Here is a 23,921-nt window from a genome sequence, read left to right on the forward strand (position 1 = left end):
CTTGCATTATAAAAGCAGATTATAATTTTTACATCTCAGACTAGTTTGGACAGCAACCAATCAAGCATGCCAATCAGAAGAGATATAGTTTGGCTGCAATTAGAGGACCAAGGGAATTCAAATTCAAAAATACTTTATTAATTCCCAAAAGGAAATTAAATGTTGTTGTAGCTCATATTATGAAGGTTTCTTAAAAGAGTCGTTGTAGATGCTGATGGCAGGAAGGATCTCCTGTAGCGCTCCGTCTTACAGCAGATCTGAAGAAGCCTCTGACTGAAGACACTCTGTTGTTGTAGGACAGTCTCATGAAGAGGATGCTCAGGGTTCTCCATAATGTTCTTCATTTTATGAAGCATCCTTCTTTCCACAATGATCTCCAGAAGTTCCAGAGGAGTCCCCAGAACAGAACCAGCCTTTTTTATCAGCTTGTTGAGCTTTTTTAAGTCCCTGGCTCTGATGCTGCTTCCCCAGCAGATGATGGCAGAAGAGATCACACTTTCCACAACAGACTTATAGAAGATATGCAGCATCTTGCTGCAAACACCAAAGGACCTAAGCTTCCTCAAGAAGTTCAATCTGCTCTGTCCCTTCTTGTAGATGGCTTCACAGTTGAATCTCCAATCCAGTCTGTTGTCCAGGTGAACACCAAGGTATTTATACTCCTCCACCACCTCCACTTCTTCCACCATGATGGAAATAGTTTTTGACTTATTCTTGTTTCTCTTAAAATCTACAATCATCTCACTTTGTTTTATTCACGTTGAAGATAAGATAATTGTTTCCACACCATGCCATGAATGAAGTTCCTGATTATGGGTTTAACTGTCTGGCTAGCTTTCATATATGACTTTGTTTTTTTTTTTCCAAATACAAAATACAAATTAAACAGGGCATATTACATACAAAAGTATGTTTGTCAGAATGTTTCAGTGGAGCTCATACAGAGAAAATGTGATAATTAAGACAATGAGCTGATTTTTATTATAATTTTAAATACAAAAAAAAAAAATTGTATAAAAACTAGTAAATACTGTGGGACTCTAAACGTAACAAAATATGATGTCTTCTGATTGGCCGGTTTGATTGGACACCATCCAATCAATTGAAGGTTTTAAGATTTTTGAGTTTTTATTTTTGATTTCTACCCATTATCAAATGTTCACACATTTGAATCTTTTACAGTCTTCTGAAGTTGCACAAACCTTTAACTAAGTTGCACTTTTTTACTTCAGGAAAAAATCTTGATTTCCAACTACAGAAAATTGCATTTATATTTTTTTGTGCAATCCGTTAAGTGCACAAATATCTTCCGTGTTGTTTAAGCTTTAAATACAGCAGAATGCAGATGCTATTGCATGCTTCAATAATCAAGGAATATATTTGTGATATTCCTCCTACATCAGAAAATATGTAGGATTTAGCAGCCTGTAGATTTAGGATTTAAATCTGTGCATCTTTGAAGTTAGAGCAGCTCCTCGTAGCACACCTCTTGGATTGGCTGCCTCCAGTAACAGAAGGAGCTGAAGTCCGGACAGCTGAAGGTGGCGCATTGCTGAGTGCTTCGCAACGGGAAAACATGCTCCACCAGCTCACTCAGCCTGCTGTAGCTGGCAGGTTTAGACGTATATATTACAAACAAACAACACAAGGGAAAATATTAAAACATTTGTATGGGAGAAACAGCTGACAAACAGAAAGTGATTTGTTGCTACTTACGATGTTTTATTGCCTTTGGATTGCTCAAGGATCAACTCCCCTTTAGGATTCACTGTGAATATCCGACACGCGGGGACACCCACTTGTTTGTAGGCAAACACATCCTTATTAGGAAGGAACATCAAAAGGAAAAGGATTATTTTCACAGATTTAAAACATGTTAAACTTGCAACAGTGCAGGAACAAAAAAAAAATTCAACTCACGCTCTCCCTGTTTCCAAAGGCAGCATAGAAAGGTTGAGTGTTTAGGTGGAACATGTTTTTGATGTCTGTGAGGCATTCGATCTTGAATTTCTCAGGCTTTTTCTCAATGACCTCTCTTAAAGGAAAATAGAAGCACAGATCTGTATTTTTACTAGTTTAACTTGAAATTCTGCTTTTATCAAACAAAGCTAAAGCGCTTTAAATTACATCTTTCATTTTCATCTCAAGCAGATGCAGGTCATATCTCAGTTAACACCAGTATCTCTGCTGATCAGAAAAACACTGGGAGTTTCCCACCTGTGGAAGGCAGAGAACAGGCTGCTTGGCGAAAGCATGAGAGGTCCCTGAGGAAGAAGAGTGCCGCTGTCGTTCACCCAGTGCAGATATCCACGGGTCATGTCAGCCATGCCGATGGCTCGGGCCGAGCAGTACAGGAACTTGTAGCCGTTCCTGCAACAGTAAGAGGTTCACTAAGCCAAGTTGTTTCAGTTTAATGTTTCTAGATGTGATAATGGAGGCAGACAATAGGTCTTACTCATGCACCGAGTTATAAAGCTTCGCGATTCCTCGATGAGTCCAGTCTTTACCGAGCTGAGGCAGAATCTGACCAAAAACATCTGATCTATCAAGAAAAAGTGAGAGTATGCATTTTTTGGTTTTTTCATCAGAAACAGCAACAATCATCGGCTAAAATTATTTTGTGAAGCCAAATCTGTAAAAGAGTTTTCTTGTCAGTGTAGTAAGAATTTTAGGTGGAGTTACACCGATTGTTCAGCAGGTAATTGGAACCGGCCTATTTTTGTGTAAAGGTTGACCCAAAGATTTAATTGTCTTCAAATTTGAGAATCTAAGCGGCTAATTCAGGCAAAGAGTTGCACATTGTTTGTGTGTAGATGTTTAAAGTAAAAGACTTAAAATTGGAGAAGACCAACAAATCTGCTGATGACCAGAAGTGCAGGATTTTTAGTTTGATTGGTCCTGCCCGGTGACTGGCCTGTCAGAACATCTCAAATCTGATTGCTTTACAATCTGTGAAGTCACCGTATCTAAGCAATACCAGATTGTACTGACAACAATACTGCTCACTGTGGACGTTGTTAATGAGTGAAGAAGACATAAATATATGTGGTCTGTCTCAAGGTTTCAAAATAAAGTCAGGGGATGCACAAGAGATGTTAGGAGGCAGGAGTGGGCTATTAATTTTATCCAAAAGTAACAAAGATTTGCCAGTTGGATCATTGGTTGAGTATATTTAATAATAAATTTTGCAAAGGTGTATGAATGAGTGTGTGCATGGTTGTTTGTGTGTTGCCCTGTGATGGACTGGCGACCTGTCCAGGGTGTGCCCTGCCTCTCGCCCATAGACTGCTGGAGATAGGCACCAGCTCCCCCGTGACCCACTATGGAATAAGCAGTAGAAAATGACTGACTGACTGACTGATCTTGATCAGCTAATGGTGGCAGCACCATAGAAACTGAACAATAAAATACAACATGCCATGCCAACAACTGAAAGTAGGACATTTTAATATACATAATTATCTTTTATGTATTTCACTGTAGGTTTAGTCTGATTATGTTAATTCCAGCTTTAATCCCTGGCAACAGGGATATGGTCACCTATTGTTTATTACTGTCTTTGGCCTTTAGCATCCTGGGAGCTTTCATCTCTGTCAGGTGTGGGATCTACTGGAGTGAGACGCCATCCAGCGCCATCAAGTTTGCATTCATGACAACTGGAAATAACAACCAACAAATGTTGCATTTCAAACAGTCTTCTTATATAATTTTAATGAAAACAACTGCTTAGAAGTTTAGGCTTTGTTAACTATTATACAGGTCCTTCTCAAAATATTAGCATATTGTGATAAAGTTCATTATTTTCCATAATGTCATGATGAAAATTTAACATTCATATATTTTAGATTCATTGCACACTAACTGAAATATTTCAGGTCTTTTATTGTCTTAATACGGATGATTTTGGCATACAGCTCATGAAAACCCAAAATTCCTATCTCACAAAATTAGCATATCATTAAAAGGGTCTCTAAATGAGCTTTGAACCTAATCATCTGAATCAACAAGTTAACTCTAAACACCTGCAAAAGATTCCTGAGGCCTTTAAAACTCCCAGCCTGGTTCATCACTCAAAACCCCAATCATGGGTAAGACTGCCGACCTGACTGCTGTCCAGAAGGCCACTATTGACACCCTCAAGCAAGAGGGTAAGACACAGAAAGACATTTCTGAACGAATAGGCTGTTCCCAGAGTGCTGTATCAAGGCACCTCAGTGGGAAGTCTGTGGGAAGGAAAAAGTGTGGCAGAAAACGCTGCACAACTAGAAGAGGTGACCGGACCCTGAGGAAGATTGTGGAGAATGGCCGATTCCAGACCTTGGGGGACCTGCGGAAGCAGTGGACTGAGTCTGGAGTAGAAACATCCAGAGCCACCGTGCACAGGCGTGTGCAGGAAATGGGCTACAGGTGCCGCATTCCCCAGACCTGGGCTACAGAGAAGCAGCACTGGACTGTTGCTCAGTGGTCCAAAGTACTTTTTTCGGATGAAAGCAAATTCTGCATGTCATTTGGAAATCAAGGTGCCAGAGTCTGGAGGAAGACTGGGGAGAAGGAAATGCCAAAATGCCAGAAGTCCAGTGTCAAGTACCCACAGTCAGTGATGGTCTGGGGTGCCGTGTCAGCTGCTGGTGTTGGTCCACTGTGTTTTATCAAGGGCAGGGTCAATGCAGCTAGCTATCAGGAGATTTTGGAGCACTTCATGCTTCCATCTGCTGAAAAGCTTTATGGAGATGAAGATTTCATTTTTCAGCACGACCTGGCACCTGCTCACAGTGCTAAAACCACTGGTAAATGGTTTACTGACCATGGTATCACTGTGCTCAATTGGCCTGCCAACTCTCCTGACCTGAACCCCATAGAGAATGTGTGGGATATTGTGAAGAGAACATTGAGAGACTCAAGACCCAACACTATGGATGAGCTAAAGGCCGCTATCGAAGCATCCTGGGCCTCCATAAGACCTCAGCAGTGCCACAGGCTGATTGCCTCCATGCCACGCTTCATGGAAGCAGTCATTTCTGCAAAACGATTCCCGACCAAGTATTGAGTGCATAACTGTACATGATTATTTGAAGGTGGACGTTTTTTGTGTTAAAAACACTTTTCTTTTATTGGTCGGATGAAATATGCTAATTTTGTGAGATAGGAATTTTGGGTTTTCATGAGCTGTATGCCAAAATCATCCGTATTAAGACAATAAAAGACCTGAAATATTTCAGTTAGTGTGCAATGAATCTAAAATATATGAATGTTAGATTTTCATCATGACATTATGGAAAATAATGAACTTTATCACAATATGCTAATATTTTGAGAAGGACCTGTACATTCTGTAAAAGTCTGTCTATTTTTAGCAGGAGCCAACATCGAGGCACACATGGGCCTGCTAAGTGGACTGGAGTAAAGTGTTTTAAGAATTGGTGCATCACTATTTTAAATCTAATTTCTCTTATAAATCTTGACGTTTCATATTGCACTCTACGTTGATAATTTCCACACAAAAAAAACAAAACCCAAAAACAAACAGAAGGTGAATTGTGGATATTTCCCGTACTTGGTGATGGTACCGTCAATATCAGAGATGATGACCTTGTCGTCCCAGTTCCACAGATAGATGGTGCCCTCGCAGCGGCACGTGCCCTGGTACTGAGTGGTTATGCTGAACGTGACGTCATTGGGTCCGTCTCTCAGCTTCAGGCTGGCCTGCAAGAGATAAATAGTTCAGAAGCTGAAATATAAAACATTTACAGATTCAGTTTTCCTTTATGGCAGCAGAGATTAGATCAGTTTCTATATTGTTGGAGAAAATCTTCCGGTTTCTAACATCTGACTTTTATATGGCATCGGATATTTCATTATATAAGGCACTTATCAGACATTGTAGAACAGCAGCAGCTCTAAATTGACAAAATTCAGATTATTAAAAAAATCAAAATCTTACAGCAAAATAAGATCAGGACCTGGGAAAAAATTGCTTTAAGTATTACCATTAATAAAGAACATGTAGGTTCTAGAAGCTAGGAATTAAACCACTGACATTTTGGTGTGTGGACATGTGCTCCATCGTCATGACCAATGCTGTTCCAGTTCAAATGTATGCTTCTTCATACAGAAAAAAACATCTAGAATTAACATGTCTGTCCTCTATGAATACAGTCATATTCTATAAATTAGAATATTATTGTGACTGAAACACATTATGTAGATGATTACAAGCCTTTATTTCTATTAATTATGATTTTCCTCTAACAGCCAATGAAAACACGACATTTACGATTTGAATATTACTTCAGACCAGCATATTTAATACCTACTTATAGGTTGTAACTTTTAAAAGGTACTTTTAATTTGACAAATGACCGTCATTGGAACATATATTCTAATTTATTGAATATGAGTGTATCTAAAAATAAAGCAACCGTTAAGCTATAAAAACTCCCAGGTAAAAAAATCAAAATGGAATTAATGCAACAATATGTGTGCATCAGTTTGTGCATGTAATTTTGTAAAATTCACCCATGTTTTATCCATGAGTAAACCCATGAATGTGCTTGAATGCACATATTCTAGACATCAATGAAAACAGCAAAACTCAACCGTTTCTGTCTAAACCACATAGCTCTAACCCTTGAACTTACGATCTGATCTGATGACAGGCGGAGGGATTTCCTGTAAGAATGACACGCGGCCGTGCCTTCTGTCTGCACACGCTCAGTTGGCTTCAGAGCAGGTGCTGCGACATTCAGCTCTTTGGTCTCTTCATCACTGGACCACTCTGAAGCTTTGTGCCTGCAGGCGAAAGACAGTAAACAGTTCTTGTAAAAAGTTTACAAACACTCTCATCATGGGCATGAAAGTCACATCAGTTTAAAACATTTTAAAAATTCATTTGAACCTTTCTAGGGCAGAAAGGTATTATGTGCTAGAAAACAACCCAAATAAAATTTACTCTCCTATTTCTGAGGTGTAGAGCGGCCAAATATGAAGCTAGCATGATAACAGAAGCTTGATAGTTTCTTTAGAACTTTGCATGTCGAGAAACATTCAACCAAATATTAATGAAAATGTGTGTATATATTTAAGCCTCTAAGTATACTTTTGACCTTGACTGAATTAGAGAAAATTTGCAAGAAGTCCAAATTTGTCCACCAAATTCTTGTTTTTAAAAATCTTTGTTTTTGTTGCATAACCATTCCACCCTGGAAGAAGAATATTTCAAATGCATAATTTCACTTTAGCTGACACTTAAATTGAGAAAAAAAATATTTCTCTAATGATAGAAACTCAGTTCTGGTTTATGTAAAATTAGATCAACCATCAGTGCCTATTACGGACACCAGATGGCAGCACATCTACTCATCTACGTTCACCACTCCTGATATCCTCTAAATAAAACTGCAGATATGTATATGGATTACCTATCAAATTTACAAACTAAGCAATCTCTCACTGACAGTGATGAAGTGTGTGTGTTTAATAATCTGTTCTTCATATTTTTTGTGTCTGAGCTTCCTAATGAGTTTATTGGTCATGGGTTTTTAAGTCACAAGCCATCAGCACTGACTAACATGCTAATCCACCTACTGTGGGGCTTGTTTACCCAACACGGCTCGTGTTAATGTGTTATCTTAGTGTTGTTGGGACTCTGAATGCAGCCCGATGCTGACTCACTGGGTGTCTGGGGCCTGGTGGAGAGCAGGGCTCTCTCCTCTCACAGACTCCTGTCTCTCCAATTTGCTTTCAGTTGATAACTAAGGAGAGGAAGAAGAGGAAGATGGTATGAATATTTAAAAAGGTAGACAATATAAAGATTTGGTCTAGCAAGAAAACTTTTGTACATCATAAGACAAAACAAAGATCATGAGGCTTATGGGAAACAGGTTCCTCATTTGCAATGCAAACTGGAACTCCCAGTGTCCTCCACAGATGTGAGTCATAAGGTTGCACAATGTTGTAGTTTCCACCTGCTTTGTGCTGCTTTTCCTCCAGAACCACCAGCGTCCAGACTTTTTTGGCATTTTCTCTTTCACCCATGCCTCTTCTGTATTCTGCCATTTAAATAACCCAATTATGAACAAGTTTCCTTCAACGGGCTCAAGCTAAACACATTAGACCACACAATACCTTCGGCAAATTTTTCTGGAAAGCCTGCATGCTAAGAATCAAAGGTGCTGCCAGAGTCCAGTTGTAATATCTGGAAAATAAAGGTACTTTTATTCCTAATCTGTCAATAAAAACATGGAATGAGATGTTTGTAGAACTGATGGGACTCACCGGTTTCCAATTCTGACCACCAAGTTTGGATTGTCGATAATTGCCGCATTGTCTGCAAAGTCATTGTAGGTGATCATGTGCTCCATGAATTTTTCTAAAAGAAAATGAACAGAAGTTCAGCCAACAACCCAATTTCAAAAGGACAACTATGTACAAAATGGAAACCTGTGAAATAGTTGGTGTACCGTAGCACCCTATACAAATCTATGATAAACAAGATTTACAGAAAGCCCGGTCCAGTAATGTCCAACCTTGATCGCTTTCTAAAGCAATTTCTTCTTCCTCCTTCCAGATGGAGATACATGCTCCCTAAAACCGGACTTAATGATGTGCATACTCCACATTTATTACCACACCTGCTTTAAAGATCTGTAAAAAGCATTTAAAAAATCACTTTTACTACCTTTCTTTTAACAATTATATGAAAACAACCTTTAATTCAAGTACATGCCAATAAATGTGTATAAATCCTCCCATTAGTACTTTCCATAACTCTTTAATTTATTAGAACTTTATTTACTTATTCTTTCTCTTTTAGCTCAGGTTTGGTTGTCTGTGTTTTATGTAGGCTTTGTTATACCAGCTTTTTTTTTTATTGTTGTTTTTTATGCTGTATTGGCTCAGTTGTGTTTAATTACCGCTATAAACCCAAATTTCCCTTTTGAGGAACAATAACAGACCAATAACAGACCTGCATCTGAATTGCACCTTCAGAGTCAAAAAAAGGCTGCGCTCGAAACATTTTTGAACAAACTATCACCATTGATACTTTTACAGCAGCTACACTCTGTAACTTATGTAAAGTCACTCGAAACCAGTTTCAAATGCATAGATGTACATGTTTTAAATGCATTTCAGATATGCAACTTTACATTCGTTGCACTTGTGGCATCAAAAATATAAGTCTTTTTCAGCCGTTACATTGTAAAACACATTTAAAACCCCTTAAAAACTTTGAGGAAACATATGTATCATTTTTTGATTTGAACATGTACCAAACATATCAGCACACACAAAGTAGCGACATGCAAAGTTCAATCTGATTTAAAAAGTTGTCAGCGATACTCAACCCTTAAGCAAAGAAAGCAAACATGTCGACAGTTTATAACGAAGACAATCTGTCACCTTTTGAGATCTCTGAGTTCTCGCCCACCCCTCCACACAGCGACAGCTTGACGTCAGGCAGGTCACTCGGAGAGTCAGACAGACACTCTGTTCCACTGTCTGCTGCTGCGCTTCCCACTGACTGGGGGGACTGGGATCCAGAACGGTGTCCTGTCTCCACCCAGTGCTTTGGTACTTGCTCGCTCTCACTGGAATATGGACAGTCCAAATTCAGATACTTAAATCATATATTTGTATCAACAATGCCAAGTCTACGGTCATTTGTTTTCATTCTGTTTACATTTCAGGCTGATTATAAATGCTTATTACCAAACGACACAAATAACCCTAAGTGCTGCAATGAAATCTGAGAGTTTCCAGTTGTGCACCTTTTTGGGAAGTACCGAGCAGCAACGTCAGGCTCAAGAGCATTCAGGTCTTCCAGATAAATATCTTCAGGCCCCTGGTGTTGGCTCCTCTTCCTCACAACTTTTCCAAAAAGAAAGAGAAATCATCAGAATCTTTTCATAGAAGTGACTGACTTCACTTTGTTTCACTTCCTTTTCTTTCTTTTTGACTTCAGCGAGTGAACGAAGAGGAGCCACAGACAGTGTGAGCTAAAAGCCCAAATAGAAACCACATCCTGCCTACTGCGATCCATTTACATTCAAACTGGGTGTAGTTGTTGTCTTATACAGAAATCTGGAGGAAGTCCTAACCATCAGACAGAAGACATCATTACCCTTTTTTTCTACTCTTCTGTTTTACTGTTTTTAATGTGTCTTTTGAGACAATTAAATGTGTTGAGACTGGCTAAAAACATTTTTTTTATACTTTCTGCAGTACAAAAAAGTAGAAAGCCACTGACACTTTTTAGAGCAGGGTATAAAGAGAGTTACCTTTCCTTTTGACAGGTGAGTCTGTGGTCTTAGATGAGGCCTTTGCATCAGGACTAACAGTCAGAGGATCGCCAGCTTCTTTGCTTGCTGTACTAGGAGCAGATTCGCTGTTCCTGCGACTAGGAGGTGAAGATGTCCACCTTGGCTTCTGTACGTCTTTTGAGATGGATTCTGAGATTGTAGGACTCGATTCAGAGGAAAAGCTGCTCGACTTTATATCTGAAAATTTTTTCTTAGGTTTAGAATTGTTTGCACTATGTGGTTCAGGGAGCTCTGGGCTGCAGCTGCACTGACGATGTTTAAAGGTCAGAGGTTCTGGCTTCACAATATTAAAAACAGGCTCCGTTGAGCTCTGCTTTACGATCGGTTCTTCTTCCATGGCCTCTGAGCTCAGAATAACCCTGAAATGTGTGCTTTCTGACGGGGTGATGCTCAGCGTCTTTGTCTCAGACTTTTTGTTGACCTGTACAGAGACGGAGGAAGTTAAAATATGTAGAAATTTCTAGTTAAAACTGGCTTTGAGTAAGCCTGTGTATGGCGAAACTGTGAATATTGTAGTCGGTTTATGACCCACCCTTGTTGATTCAGGAAGCTCCCCCCAGCTCCACTGCATGTGGGACTCGGACCTGAACATGCTCTCTGTTGGCTTCACCATCAGCTCAGAGTCACTTTTGGGTGACGTGGGCTCACACAGATTGCTGATATAAGCAAAACAAAACACATTTCCACTGAGTCAGCTCCAATGCCCTTAAGGGAGAGTTTTGTTTTCTTTTATTTGCCTGCCTTATTATAATTACAGTTCCTTTTCAAAATATTCACACCTATTGAACCTTTTCACAGTTTGGCAATATAAACATATTTGGGATTTTATGTTATGGAGCAGCTCAAAGTAGTGGATGATTGTGAAGTGACAGTAAAAGTGTCTCGGGAATAAAACATTTTTCATGTAGCTTCGTCTGCAGGTCTTTTGGGGTATGCATCTAGCAGCTTTGCACATCTAGACACTGCATTTTTAACCTGTTTCTTAGTTAGAAGGAGAGTGTCTCTGAACATCAATTTTCAAGTCTTGCCATAGATTCTCTTTTGGATTTAGGTCTGTACTTTGACTGGGACATCCTAACAGATAAATGTGGTTTGATCTAAACCAGGGACGCCCAACTCCAGTCCTCAAGAGCAACTATCCTGCAACGTTTAGATGCATTCCTTCTCCAACACACCTGAATCAAATGAATGACTCCTCTGTCCTCTGCACAGTTCATGGCAGACTGCAAATGGGACATGCTGAAAGATTTTCCCACCTGAAATGTGGATTTCTGCAGCTCCACCAGAGTTACCATAGAGCTCTTTGCTGCTTCTCTGATCAATGCTCCCCTGCTCTGTGTTGCTTGCCGTTCTTAATGCTGCTTTTTCAGTAATGTTTTCTGATAAACCTTGGAGGCCTTCATAGAATAGCTCTGTTTATGAATCTTTTCCCTTCTACTTCACAATTATACTTTACTTGTGTCGGTCCATCACATACATTTACATTTAAATAGAATCAAGTTTGTGGATGTAATGTAACAAAATGTAAAAAGGTTCTGGGGGTGTAAAAACTTTTGCAATGCAGTCTAACTGAATGCATGGAGTGAGAGGTTCATACAAGGGGCAGGGAGACCAATCCCCATCAGAGAAAGGGTAGCTGTCCCATTCCAGGGCGGTGAGAGGGGAGTGCTTCTGGTCCATGTTGTCCTTCATTGTTGACAGGGATGATGCTCTGATAATAGAAAATAAAATTAATAATACAGTCACTAAACTACAGATCAGAGTTCAGTTTATGCTCACCTTCCATTGTTTGCATGCTGCTCCTCATCTGAGCTGCACTCACACAGCTCCGGCTCTCCTCCTGCACATGTCTGCTCCTCCTTGCGTGGCTCGATTTTGTGCTTCCTCCTGCGTCGCCTCTTCTTCCTGCCAGATGAGCTTGTGCAAAGTTGATGGTTTGCGGAGTCCGGCTCTGAAACAAGGGGCTGACAGGTCTCTGCTGACCCCACACATCTGGCCTCTCTATTTCTGATCAGAACCTCTTCAGTGGGGATGGGCGATGTCACCAAGTGGGCAGGAATTATCTCCTGTTTCAGAGGGTTTATTAACACAATGACCACAAAAAGACTTTTTTTTTTTTTTTTACTTTTTGACACATTACAACCACAAGCTTTAATGTATTTTACTGTAATTGTATGTGACAGACCAAGTGAAGTGAAAGGAAGACTATGCAAGGTAAGAGAACCTGAAACCCTCTTCACTTGGATATCCCTAAATGAAATCCAGTGCAACTGTTCCATTTTTGGTAAATTGAAAGAGTAAGCAGCCAAGAGGTCTATGGTAACTCTGGAGGAGCTGCAGATCTTCACAGCTATAGTGGGAAAACCTGTTGACATGAAAACTAATATTCCTACACTCTAAAAATCTGGCCTTTATTGAAGAGTGACATGAAGGAATACACTGTAGAAAGAAAGCCAGGAGAAGTCCAGTTTACAGATTGTAAGTGATACATCTAACACATGGCAAAAGGTGCTCAAGTCAAATGAGACCAAAATCGGACTTTCTGACCAACATGCAAACTGCTATGTGCAGTGGGAAACTAACACTGCAGATCGTATTCATAGTGAAACATGATGGTGGCAACATCATGCTGCGGGGATCCTGACGTGGATGCTGGTAAGAGTTGATTGGGAGATGGATGGAGCTAAATGCAGGGAAATATAGGAAGAAATCCTGTAGGACGCTGGGGTAGAAAAATACCTTTCAGCATGACAACAGCCCTAAACATACAGCCAGACCTACAATGTAATGGTTTTGACCAAACCATATTCATGTGTTAAAATGGTCCAGTCAAAGTCCAGATCTAAAAGCAACAGAGAATCTTTGGCAGGCTTGAAGACAAAAAATGTTTTCTATGCACTGTTTTGTTCTGCACTATCACATAAAACCTTAATAAAATACACCAAAGTTTGTGAATGTAAGGTAAAAAAAAGATTAAAAGGTTTAGGGGTATGAATTGTTTTGCAAGTCACTGCACAGGTAAAACATAGAACAATTAACTCATAAAATGTGCAAAACTGACGCTGTTCTGCTCTGCCTCTTGCACAAAAAAGGCCTCTCCGTTGTCTCCGAGCTTCATGTGCAGCTCCACGGGTTCTCCATTGATCTCGATGTCAATCTGCAGAATTTCACAACAACAAAGTCCCCATACTCAGATTGCTTCTGGTTGAAACGAACATTAATGAAGCTTAACAGAAAACCACAATCTTAACACAGCCCGGATTCACTTGAAGTTTAGAGCTGAGCCACAGAAAACAGCTTAGAGCAATTTTTATCCACAAATTAAACAAAAAAAAGTCATGCATATAGTATGCAGTTAATATAGCTTTACTTTATCTAAAGCATGAGAAAGGTTATTGCAGTGTGAAGGAATTATCTAAGACCCAATCGAATTGCAAGATGCACACTTTTTACAGACCACAAACATACACACAGCCTGTGTGATATTTTCTGTTTTCTCTACAGAAAAGGATGCTTTAAACCGCCTGTGAAACACATACAGCCTACTTCCTGCACTGTCTAACACTCCTGTAACTCTACAACAGATGCAAATCTATGAGGTTTCTTTTTTTGAATGAACTGTATCTTTACACACTGATAGTGAGAGAATAATTTGATTTCTAGCTGCTTCTTCCCATTTCAGTCCTCAGTAGGCTGCTACAGAGTCTATAAATAGGTGAGAGACAGTAAAGTGGATTGGAGGAGAATGTGCTTGAGATGCAGAGAGGCAAAAGCTGTCAGGCAAACTGAAACTGTTTCACACAATCAAACTGGTTCACACTCTAAACAGTGCTGAATACAGCTGTCTTTATGAGAAATGTTGCATTAGACTTGATTGGAGATGGGTAGAGTGGCCAAAAAGTCTCTAGTAAGAGTAGCTCTACTTACTCAAGTAAAAGTAAAAAGTAGTCATCCAAAAAAATTACTCAAGAGTAAATAGAGTATTTGGTAAAATGGCTAACCAAGTACTGAGTAACTGAGAACGTAACATCTGACTCAATTTGTGAAACATTAGGTAATCTAAAACTATAAGGCTATGTTCAAATTCTGGTATTTTATATAATAAAATAGGAACAGAGTAAAAATTAATCATAGCATGACAAAATATCAAATTTTGGGTCAAAGAAATCCCCAATCATATATACTGTTCACTATATATATATATATATATATACAGTGCCTTGCGAAAGTACTCGGCCCCTTGAACTTTTCAAACTTTTGCCACATTTCAGGCTTCAAACATAAAGATATAAAATTAAATTTTTTTGTGAAGAATCAACAACAAGCGGGACACAACCGTGTAGTGGAATGAAATTTATTGGATGTGTCAAACTTTTTTAACAAATAAAAAACTGAAAAGTGGGGCGTGCAATATTATTCGGCCCCTTTACTTTCAGTGCAGCAAACTCAGTCCAGAAGTTCAGTGAGGATTTCTGAATGATCCAATGTTGAAGACCAAGGAACACACCAGGAAGGTCCGAGATACTGTTGTGGAGAAGTTTAAAGCCGGATTTGGATACAAAAAGATTTCCCAAGCTTTGAATATCCCAAGGAGCACTGTGCAAGCAATCATATTGAAATGGAAGGAGTATCAGACCGCTACAAATCTACCAAGACCCGGCCGTCCCTATAAACTTTCATCTCGAACAAGGAGAAGACTGATCAGAGATGCAGCCAAGAGGCCCATGATCACTCTGGATGAACTGCAGAGATCTACAGCTGAGGTGGGAGAGTCTGTCCATAGGACAACAATCAGTCGTACACTGTACAAATCTGGCCTTTATGGAAGAGTGACAAGAAGAAAGCCATTTCTCAAATATATCCATAAAAGGTCTCATTTAAAGTTTGCCACAAGCCACCTGGGAGACACACCAAACATGTGGAAGAAGGTGCTCTGGTCAGATGAAACCAAAATCGAACTGTTTGACCACAATGTAAAACGATATGTTTTGGCGTAAAAGCAACACAGCTCATCACCCTGAATATACCATCCCCACTGTCAAACATGGTGGTGGCAGCATCATGGTTTGGGCCTGCTTTTCGTCAGCAGGGACAGGGAAGATGGTCAAAATTGATGGGAAGATGGATGGGGCCAAATACAGAAGCATTCTGGAAGAAAACCTGTTGGAGTCTGCAAGAGACCTGAGACTGGGATGGAGGTTTATCTTCCAACAAGACAATGATCCAAAACATAAAGCCACATCTACAATGGAATGGTTCACAAATAAACGTATCCAGGTGTTGGAATGGCCAAGTCAAAGTCCAGACCTGAATCCAATCGAGAATCTATGGAAAGAGCTGAAGACTGCTGTTCAGGAACGCTCTCCATCCAACCTCACTGAGCTCCAGCTGTTTTGCAAGGAAGAATGAGCAAGAATTTCAGTCTCTCGATGTGAAAAACTGATAGAGACATACCCCAAGCGACTTGCAGCTGTAATTGCAGCAAAGGGTGGCGCTACTAAGTATTAACGCAAGGGGGCCACATAATATTGCACGACCCACTTTTGAGTTTTTTATTGGTTAAAACAGTTTGACACATCCAATAAATTTCATTCCACTTCACGATTGTGTCCCACTTGTTGTTGATTCTTCACAAAAAATTTGAATTTTATATCTTTATGTTTGAAGCCTGAAATGTAGCAAGGGGTTGAAAAGTTCAAGGGTGCCGAGTACTTTCGCAAGGCACTGTATATATTCACCTGACCTCCTAATGGCTCAGCAGATAGAAAATAACATGAGAACAATGAAGCTTGTGTACAAACAAGAAGTCTCACTTTAAACTGTACGTCTGATTCTGAAGATTTATTGGTTAGAACATATTTGTTCTTCATTCAGTGACGTAACTAGAGGTGGGTAGAGAAGCCGGGTATTATAGTTGCACTTTATTGTAAGAATAAAAAGTATAGTGAGGTAAAACTACTTCAAGAAATATAATATTTTTCCTCTGGACTTGATCTGCAGTTAATCACACAGTTTTACATTAATTTACTACAGATTTAACTGTAAAAATACACTCTGAAAAGCTGCGACACCACAATTGTACCAACACTATTTCATATAAAGATACATATTAGGCCTTAGGCACCCACCACTTTCTCCCTGGAGCGCAGGACTCCTAGTTTTCCAAAGCGGACGTGGAAAGGAGAGCACTGGAACGTCCCGTCAGGCTGTCGGACCACGATCACATCAATGCAGCCTGACAGGGTGGCCTGATTAATTCCTTTGTACAGCTCCTTCACCGTCACCAGTACCTGGCCTGCCAGCTGCCCTACATAGTTCATGGTGTCCACCTGTTGGGAAAATAAAACAGGCTAAGCTAAGTTTCTGTTGCCTTTGTCTAAACCTTAAATATTAGATATGGGTTTTGTTTTTTTCTTGGCTTAATAGGTCACTGTCCCTGAGACAAGGCGGCTGCTGCTCAGAATAGCCTGTCCCTAAACACACTGGTTCTGGCCCATTTCACTTTCAAATGGTCTAGAGTTGAACAGGATTTAATCAGTAGCTGCAGAGGCGGTAGATCCAAAAGAATCTAGAACCACGAACACTACAGAAATTGATTCACTTCGGATTAAATATTAAAGGAGTAGTTCAACACTTTGAAGTGAGGTGCTCTTGTAGTTGATTTCTTAACTGCAGTGTATGAATCTCTTAGCAAATGGGAAATGGAGGTAGGAGGTGGTGCACCACTAATGATCTTCCTGTGTGAAACACATACTGACAACGGAACATGTGAAGTGTTTCGGGTTAGATGAACTGTCTATGGGACAAGTAGAGTAGTATAAAACAACATTCCCTTAAACCACATTAATAGTTTTAGATTTTTACGTAAAAAAAAACAACTGTTTAAAACTTTGGCCAACCTTGATTGCAGCTAATGTCTAATCATGACAGAAAACTGGTTGAATTTTATAGATTAAAGCATTTGTTTTGCATCTCACAGCTAAAGTACATACAGCTTGAGTACTGGTTTAAGATTGTCATATACAACTATGATCAATTTTTTTTTCTACATTTGATTTTTTGAAATGGTTTCAAATGAGCTTCTTTGTCAAATGTGGCACAACCATGCTTCTTATGTGACAATATAAATGGTTTAAATTATACTAAACACACCAAATATGATGAAAAAGCTTTTTACGCCACAGAAAGGATCACTGTGATATCTATGTACTGAGATGTTTAATATATCTTCAAATGTCCTTGCTTGTAGTCTGTTTTATTGATTAACTAGTCTTCTGCCAATGGTTTCAAGGCTATGAAGATCTAGAACTGAATAGTTACACTGGTCTAAACTGAGTCAGAAGATATTTTTAGTATTTCGGGTTCAGTTTCCTCTTGGGCCTGGGCCTGTCACTAAAAACTGCTGACCTCCTCTTTTGGCGTCTTATAACAGTTTAGCTTGAAAGTATAGGAACTACACCCTCATGGGAAGCGGATATACACAGTTTACACCCAAAACTTTATACGACACGACATTACATTTTCAGTATATTTTTAGTCGCTCTGAAGTGAGTGCTTCCTCTTATTTTACATGGAAACAAAAATAATCTAGACAGCAAAGAGACAGGAAGTTTTTAGTTCCATGCCAGGCTTTCATGTTTTAGATGTTTCAGAAACTGTGTTTCTGCAAAGATCTGCATACACCTTCAAACTGTGTGAATGCAGCCAGATCCTGTTGCTAAAAGTAAAGGAACAAAACATGATTCATTTCTTTCTAAAATGTTTACAGTAGCCTATATGCTGGTTTACTGAGGAAGTCATTTAGGATCTTATTAGTTAAATAAATACTGGCTGTAATCCAGTCTAAACCATTGACTTGAAACAAAACTAAGGAGGTATGTAACGTTTTGGTCTCAATGGACTAAGTTACAAGGAACATACCTGTAAGCAAACACAGCACTTCTAGACTATTATCTAAATCACTGATAAAACTAATTAATAGGGCGTCTGATGAGGGAAGTCTGGCTGAAAATCAGTGAGGCAGTAAAAGCATCAGATTACACTTCCATGGTACATAATGTTAGTGTTTACTTGAGGAAATTGAGACCAGATTTGTGAATGACCCGTCTTAATATCACAGCAAACAAGGGTCCTGTTCTTAGAGCTCAAACATGTGTCTTCACTGCTTCAGGACACACCTTCCCTCCTCTGTTGTCTGCAGCTTATCCCTCAAAGACGTCACTGGCAAAAATGACTATACTTTCTCGCCTTGTCCAGAAGCTGTGATTGCATGTTTCTTGTAAACACCAGCCATTTGTGAACAAGAAATACAGCAAATGTTTTATGTGCTTGCTTGTGGGTTTGCTACAAATGAGTTGCATAACAATGTATTGTACTTCTTTACTTGCTCCACAAAACATGAGCATGCAATATTTTAATTAAACAAAGTAGTAAATCATTGTGTAAATCACTGTAGATTCAAAACTTGAAAAGGGCAATAAGAACTGGAATTGGGTCAGTCTTTCTTTGAAAACTCTTGCTGTATTCAGCCAATTTTAATAAATTAATTAAAAGCAGTTTTTGGTGTATCAAAGTCTGCTTTTGAGTAATATAAATTGGACAAATGTAGTCCTATTTACTATGAAATGAATGACAATGGGAAAAGTGTGGTTATTAAAAGACAAATACTTTGTGAAGATATGAACTTGTCAGTAATAGTTTTGCCCTATTTAAAGATAAGTCTCTATCTGCCTCTACCACCTGTGCTGGTTGGCCCAGGGGACACTATTTTTTCAGCTAAACTTCTCGTGGTTGCTATGACAACATGTCAGTTTTCTTAGTTGACAACATAATAACTGTGCAAAAAAGTATCTCAAGTTATGCTGCAATAATACAAGACTGTTTCCTTGAGTAACTACTAGCTTATGTATCTATGAGCTTGAGAAGCTTTTAGTTGGATTAGCTGTTAGTTTGAACAGCGGCTGGCTTGAATTCCTGTTAGCTGGAGAAACTGTTGGCCTGATGGTATCTTAGCTCAAGCAGCTTTTAGTTTGAGTGGCAGTAAGCTAGAGGAACTTTTACATTTGGTATAAATATTGTCTCTCAGATTATCCAATCTACTTAGTTTAAAGCTGGTAAGACAATGACTTCTTATAAACACTCCAACATTGTCACTTAAAATAAGACAATTCAGGGGTACAAAATTAGTGTACTGTAGTTAGCAAATTTCAAGTTGCTGATATTAACTGCCAAAACAGCCAAGATGAAAACATGACACCACAGGAGTACACTATGATGTGTCCCTGTACATACTGTACCATCTCTCTGTAGTCATTAGATGACAAGTGTGCTGAAAATCGTGCTGACTTTAAGCTGATACCATGGTTACAACATGAACTCGTGCACCCAGAGAGATGATAAATTTATATTCATTAGAACCAAACTGAAAATCTTAGTTGAGTCAACTATGCATGCGCTTGCAGAGGGATTAGAAATTACGTCAAAATTGTCATTCTAGATGGGGTTAGTAGGAGTTCAGGCATATATTTACCAAAGGTGAAATATTAAGTGCTGGACAGTTTCATGCATGTTTAATCTCTCTTTCAGGTTTTAATCAATTCAGTTTGATCATTTTGTGTTTAATCTTCCTGACAACCATGCAACTTTTGTTTCTACAATGACAGAGATTCACAGCGAAAAAAGAAAAAACGTCTCCTACTTAGAAGACTCAGGCAGAAGCAAAACCATGACTGAAACTGACCAGAGTCCAGGTGGTCTTAAGTTGCAGCTGCTGGTCCTCCTGCTGCTGCTTTGCAGGTGTCCTCCCTGAGACCTCCATGTTACATGAGCAACATCAAGGTAAACCACGGCCTTTTCTACCAGGTCCTTTTCCTCTGGTAGCCTCCTTCTCTCAGTGCCATGTCCCACAGCTTCTAAGACCCTTCTACATGAACTTTGCATGAAAATGATCCCCAACCTGAACTCTAAATTTCTTACATAATGTATTTTAGCACCAGCCACCAGTCACCACAATCCTGCACACTAGAGGTCTCTTTAAATATTGCAAAACAGCTTGGAGGCACAGTTTAATCTCTTTGTTTGAGTAATAGTTTAATCTCTTGAAACACTTAGATGTTGGTACAATGGTGGGTTATAAGAACCCATTTAGTTTCCTGATGGCATATGTGAAGTAATTCATTACACAGATTAAGGGTGTATTCACACCAGGAAAGTCCTTTGGCCTGCTTGTTTGGTCCGGACCGAAAGCGGACTTTATTTTTTTGTTTGGTACGGTTTCCTTTCACATTGTGTTTGTTGCAAGTGAACCATAACTTGTAAATAAAGTCACGCCTGTGACGATTGTTTCTACCATCTGACAGAAATGACTAGGGCTGGAGAGAGCGAAAACCGGAAATGGAGGAACTATGATGAAATTAATTTCGCAGTTATTACAGCTGCAAAATCATTGTGAGTGTCAAGAGCAGGTCATTCAATGCAGTTTTCGTTCTATTTCTAATTTTTGAATGGCGTCAGCAAATGAGTGCTGCAATCCGAAGGAGACAACGTGCTCTGTCCCTCTCCCACAAAATGCCAGTAGCAGCGTTGCTGAGCAAAATACAGCTGATCAGGTATAATTTCAGTACAATGGCTACGGTGGTTTAAGTCCAAAGCGACGTATTGTTTCTGTAGTTGGGAGATCGGGGCCGATTTGTATTCACATCAGAAGCGAAGCGCACCAGAGTCCGTTTGGAAGCATACCAAGACCACTTCAAAAAGTGGATCTCGGTCCGGTTGTTTGGTCTGGACAGGGTTTGCTTGAGTCCATTCACACCTGCTCAAAAGGTCCAGACAAGGCGGGTAAATGAACTCTGCTCTGATTAAAGTGGAGCAAAAGTGGCAGGGTTGAATACACCCTAACAGTGATGATAGGGCCACATATTCAGCTGACAAGTTATTAACAGTAATGTTACAACAAGAACTAGCAGAGTGCCTACTGCCTGCATGCTCTGCACTATATTTGTATGTAGTTTGACCCTCTAGTGTGCCATCCTACAATCATGTGATTGAGTTATTTACAATCTGTCCTAGTGAAAAAGATGGAATATTGATGCAGACCCCAACAAGACCAAATTTATCATAAAACCACAGTATTTCATACACAGTGACAGATCATATTTTTTTAATTTGAACCAAACCTTCTTTGCTTCTGCTGAATACAAGGACTATTTAATTCCTGGCAAAGCAATCACACCCATGACGAAACAATAAGTGAATAAGAAATAGGGCCAGGAAAGAACAATACAAAGAGAGTCAACAGCCAGACCATGGAGTCGACCACTTATGCTTGTGAACATAAGATTAATGAGCAAAGAAACTGCTTTTTTTAAAGTGGTGTTTACTTCCTATTTGTTCACTGTCAGAAAAAAAACAAGTGATGATGCCCACTCCATTTTTTTCCGTGTCTCTCTGTTTCAAATGAAGAAGAAAATGTTCAACTGTAGATGCCATCTGAGTATTTTAACTTTACTCTAACAACATATGTAGCATTTGCTTGAAGTGGCATTTTTGGGCCCAACCATGCTGCTGTTGTGGGAAAACTAACTGCAGATGGACATGTCCATAAGAAATAGGGCATAGACAGAACGTGTTTTAGTAACATTATTTTAGCAGGTATATTACTGTGCTGTAATTAAACTCTCACAAACAAAATGTAGAGAATGTAAGACTTACACAACCCTTGAATGGCTCGATAAAATAAAGCATTATAGTGACATTTATACGGAGAAATTGGAGTGTTCAAGTCTGTGGACATTAGAGCAACAATGCTGGTCAGAACTGGAGCAAAAAAAGCTATGTCTATATGAAACCTTCTAGCATTTGAGTGTTTCAAATTAAAGTATTTGTCACAAGTTTTAAATGCTCATAACAATGCTCCAGTTTTCAAACGTCAATATCAGTTGACGTACCGCATCATGAACTAAAGGTTTTAGCGTTCACTGGAAAACACTTGAGCTAAACTAAAACCACAGCATGGTGAAAGTAGGTAGATCGGGTAGAAAACCATAATGCTGACTGCGATTAAAATAATGGCAAAAAATGTTTAAGCCATTTTTTTTTCTGAAAACAAACATTTTAAACCTATTTTAAACATTTTAAACCTCAGAATTATTTAACTGGGCTTCCTTGTCAAAGAGAATGGTTTATAAGTCACATCAGCTATATTAAATTCTGATTGCAGACTATTTTTAGGTCCTAGTATGGTTACAACACAAAGTGCCTTATACTTTATCAAATAAATCCAGCATAACCAGATCTCATCCTCTCTCTTTCTCTCTAAGGAGTGACATTACTAACCCTTAAGAAGTGTTAATCCCGTTAACAAGATTAGGGCGAATCTAACTTTCCCTGCAGCTGCACATTTCTCCCACTGACTGTGCGCAGCTTTCCCACGTGATTCTAGGACATCCGTCCCCGTTTTTGGCCTCTTGAGTGTGTGACTGTTATTTCCAACCACTGGCTCCTGACAAATTTAATGTAGTCATTTAAAGGATCAGTCATCTGATAACCTAATAATGGCTACAATGCTTAAAATAAATATATTGTTTTTGTACTTTGATGTCTTCATATCTATTTATTTGTTATGTAACAAAATCTAATTAGAATAATTATAATAGGAATTTGAAAGAAACAAAGATTAATTAACTCCTTCCTATTATGATGCTTTCATGGGTCGTATGATTTCTGGGAAATAGTCAGCTTCAGCCGGCATAGGGGGTAAGAGTATTTATGTTTAAAATGATCTCTCTTGCGTTTAACATAAAATCTACCTCGAAATAATGAAAGTGGAATTCAAAATACTACATTTTTCAAATTAATATATATTTTGTAGAAAAACATTTAGACGTTTACAGAAACTCCTGAGATGGTTAATTTAATTTAAAAGTGGTTTTATGAGAAACTAAGTAAAACAATGTAATAGTTAACACGTAGTAAGTTTTCTTTTTAAATAAAGTATAAGTCACCCTGTTTTCGTCGGTCCACATCGGTATAATTCAAAGCACGGCTCGGAACTTTAAATGCTGCTTTTAAATGACTCGTCGGAACCTTACAGTGACGTCAAAGACGCCAATAAGAGCGACAAAAACGCAAGTTGGGTTTTATTTTATTCTCTGAACCTGACGGAGAGGGTAATTCTTCCTACCTGCTGGGAATGGAGGTTCACCGGTAACTGGCAGACGCAGCCCGTTTGTCTGTTCCTCCGCCCGGCACTTGCCGGTTTCCTCCTCCTGTCACCACTGCTGATGATGATAATCACGTGATGCCGCCGCCCTGACTCGCTAGCGACGCGCGAGGATAGGTGATGAGGTTAAATAATTGTTTTTGTGCTTTAAATATTATTACTTCCAGAAAATTACTTGTATGCTTTAGCCACTACGTTATACTAAACTGCCATAATTTGTTACATAGAACATTTTAAATCAGGTATTTCATTTTATGATGTCTTTACATAGAAACTAATAAGGTATTAAGATACCCTAAGTCATGACGCAAGTTGTGTGATGATACATGAGTTTCAAATGTTTAAAAATAAAAAATTTGGAAAGTGGGAATTCCCTATATGAG

General features: G+C 39.1%; 1 protein-coding gene across 2 annotated transcripts; it reads right to left on the bottom strand.

Moving 5' to 3' along the window:
• Window positions 1-1,289: 1,289 nt before the first annotated feature.
• Window positions 1,290-23,596, bottom strand: LOC124857659 (phosphatidate phosphatase LPIN2-like). Of its 2 annotated transcripts, none has more exons than XM_047349010.1 (20): window positions 23,500-23,596; window positions 16,448-16,648; window positions 13,381-13,476; window positions 12,099-12,385; window positions 11,917-12,030; window positions 10,852-10,975; window positions 10,278-10,740; window positions 9,768-9,867; window positions 9,400-9,587; window positions 8,275-8,368; window positions 8,125-8,194; window positions 7,965-8,048; window positions 7,672-7,751; window positions 6,639-6,789; window positions 5,555-5,703; window positions 2,456-2,542; window positions 2,218-2,370; window positions 1,921-2,035; window positions 1,717-1,820; window positions 1,290-1,607 (listed from the first exon to the last, which is right to left on the bottom strand). In XM_047349010.1, the coding sequence occupies exons 2-20, from the start codon at window positions 16,637-16,639 to the stop codon at window positions 1,463-1,465; spliced, it is 2,796 nt and encodes a 931-aa protein (XP_047204966.1). In that variant the 5' UTR covers window positions 16,640-16,648; window positions 23,500-23,596; the 3' UTR covers window positions 1,290-1,462. The 2 variants fall into 2 exon arrangements, with proteins under 2 accessions (XP_047204966.1, XP_047204965.1); XM_047349009.1 differs by lacking the exon at window positions 23,500-23,596 and adding an exon at window positions 20,059-21,093.
• Between the last annotated feature and the right edge of the window lie 325 nt (window positions 23,597-23,921).

This window comes from Girardinichthys multiradiatus, chromosome 21, assembly GCF_021462225.1.
Source record: "Girardinichthys multiradiatus isolate DD_20200921_A chromosome 21, DD_fGirMul_XY1, whole genome shotgun sequence".
In the NCBI taxonomy this organism is placed as follows: Eukaryota; Metazoa; Chordata; class Actinopteri; order Cyprinodontiformes; family Goodeidae; genus Girardinichthys; species Girardinichthys multiradiatus.

What these genes read in the sequence shown, in the direction of transcription:
- LOC124857659 (XM_047349009.1), bottom strand. Translation starts at nt 20,136, where the DNA reads ATGGAGGTCTCAGGGAGGACACCTGCAAAGCAGCAGCAGGAGGACCAG. An exon ending in CACCAGGCCCCAGACACCCA is followed by an intron (nt 6,790 to 7,671) that starts GTGAGTCAGCAT and finishes TTTCGCCTGCAG; the next exon opens with GCACAAAGCTTCAGAGTGGT. An exon ending in CTGTTCTCTGCCTTCCACAG is followed by an intron (nt 2,036 to 2,217) that starts GTGGGAAACTCC and finishes TTTTCCTTTAAG; the next exon opens with AGAGGTCATTGAGAAAAAGC.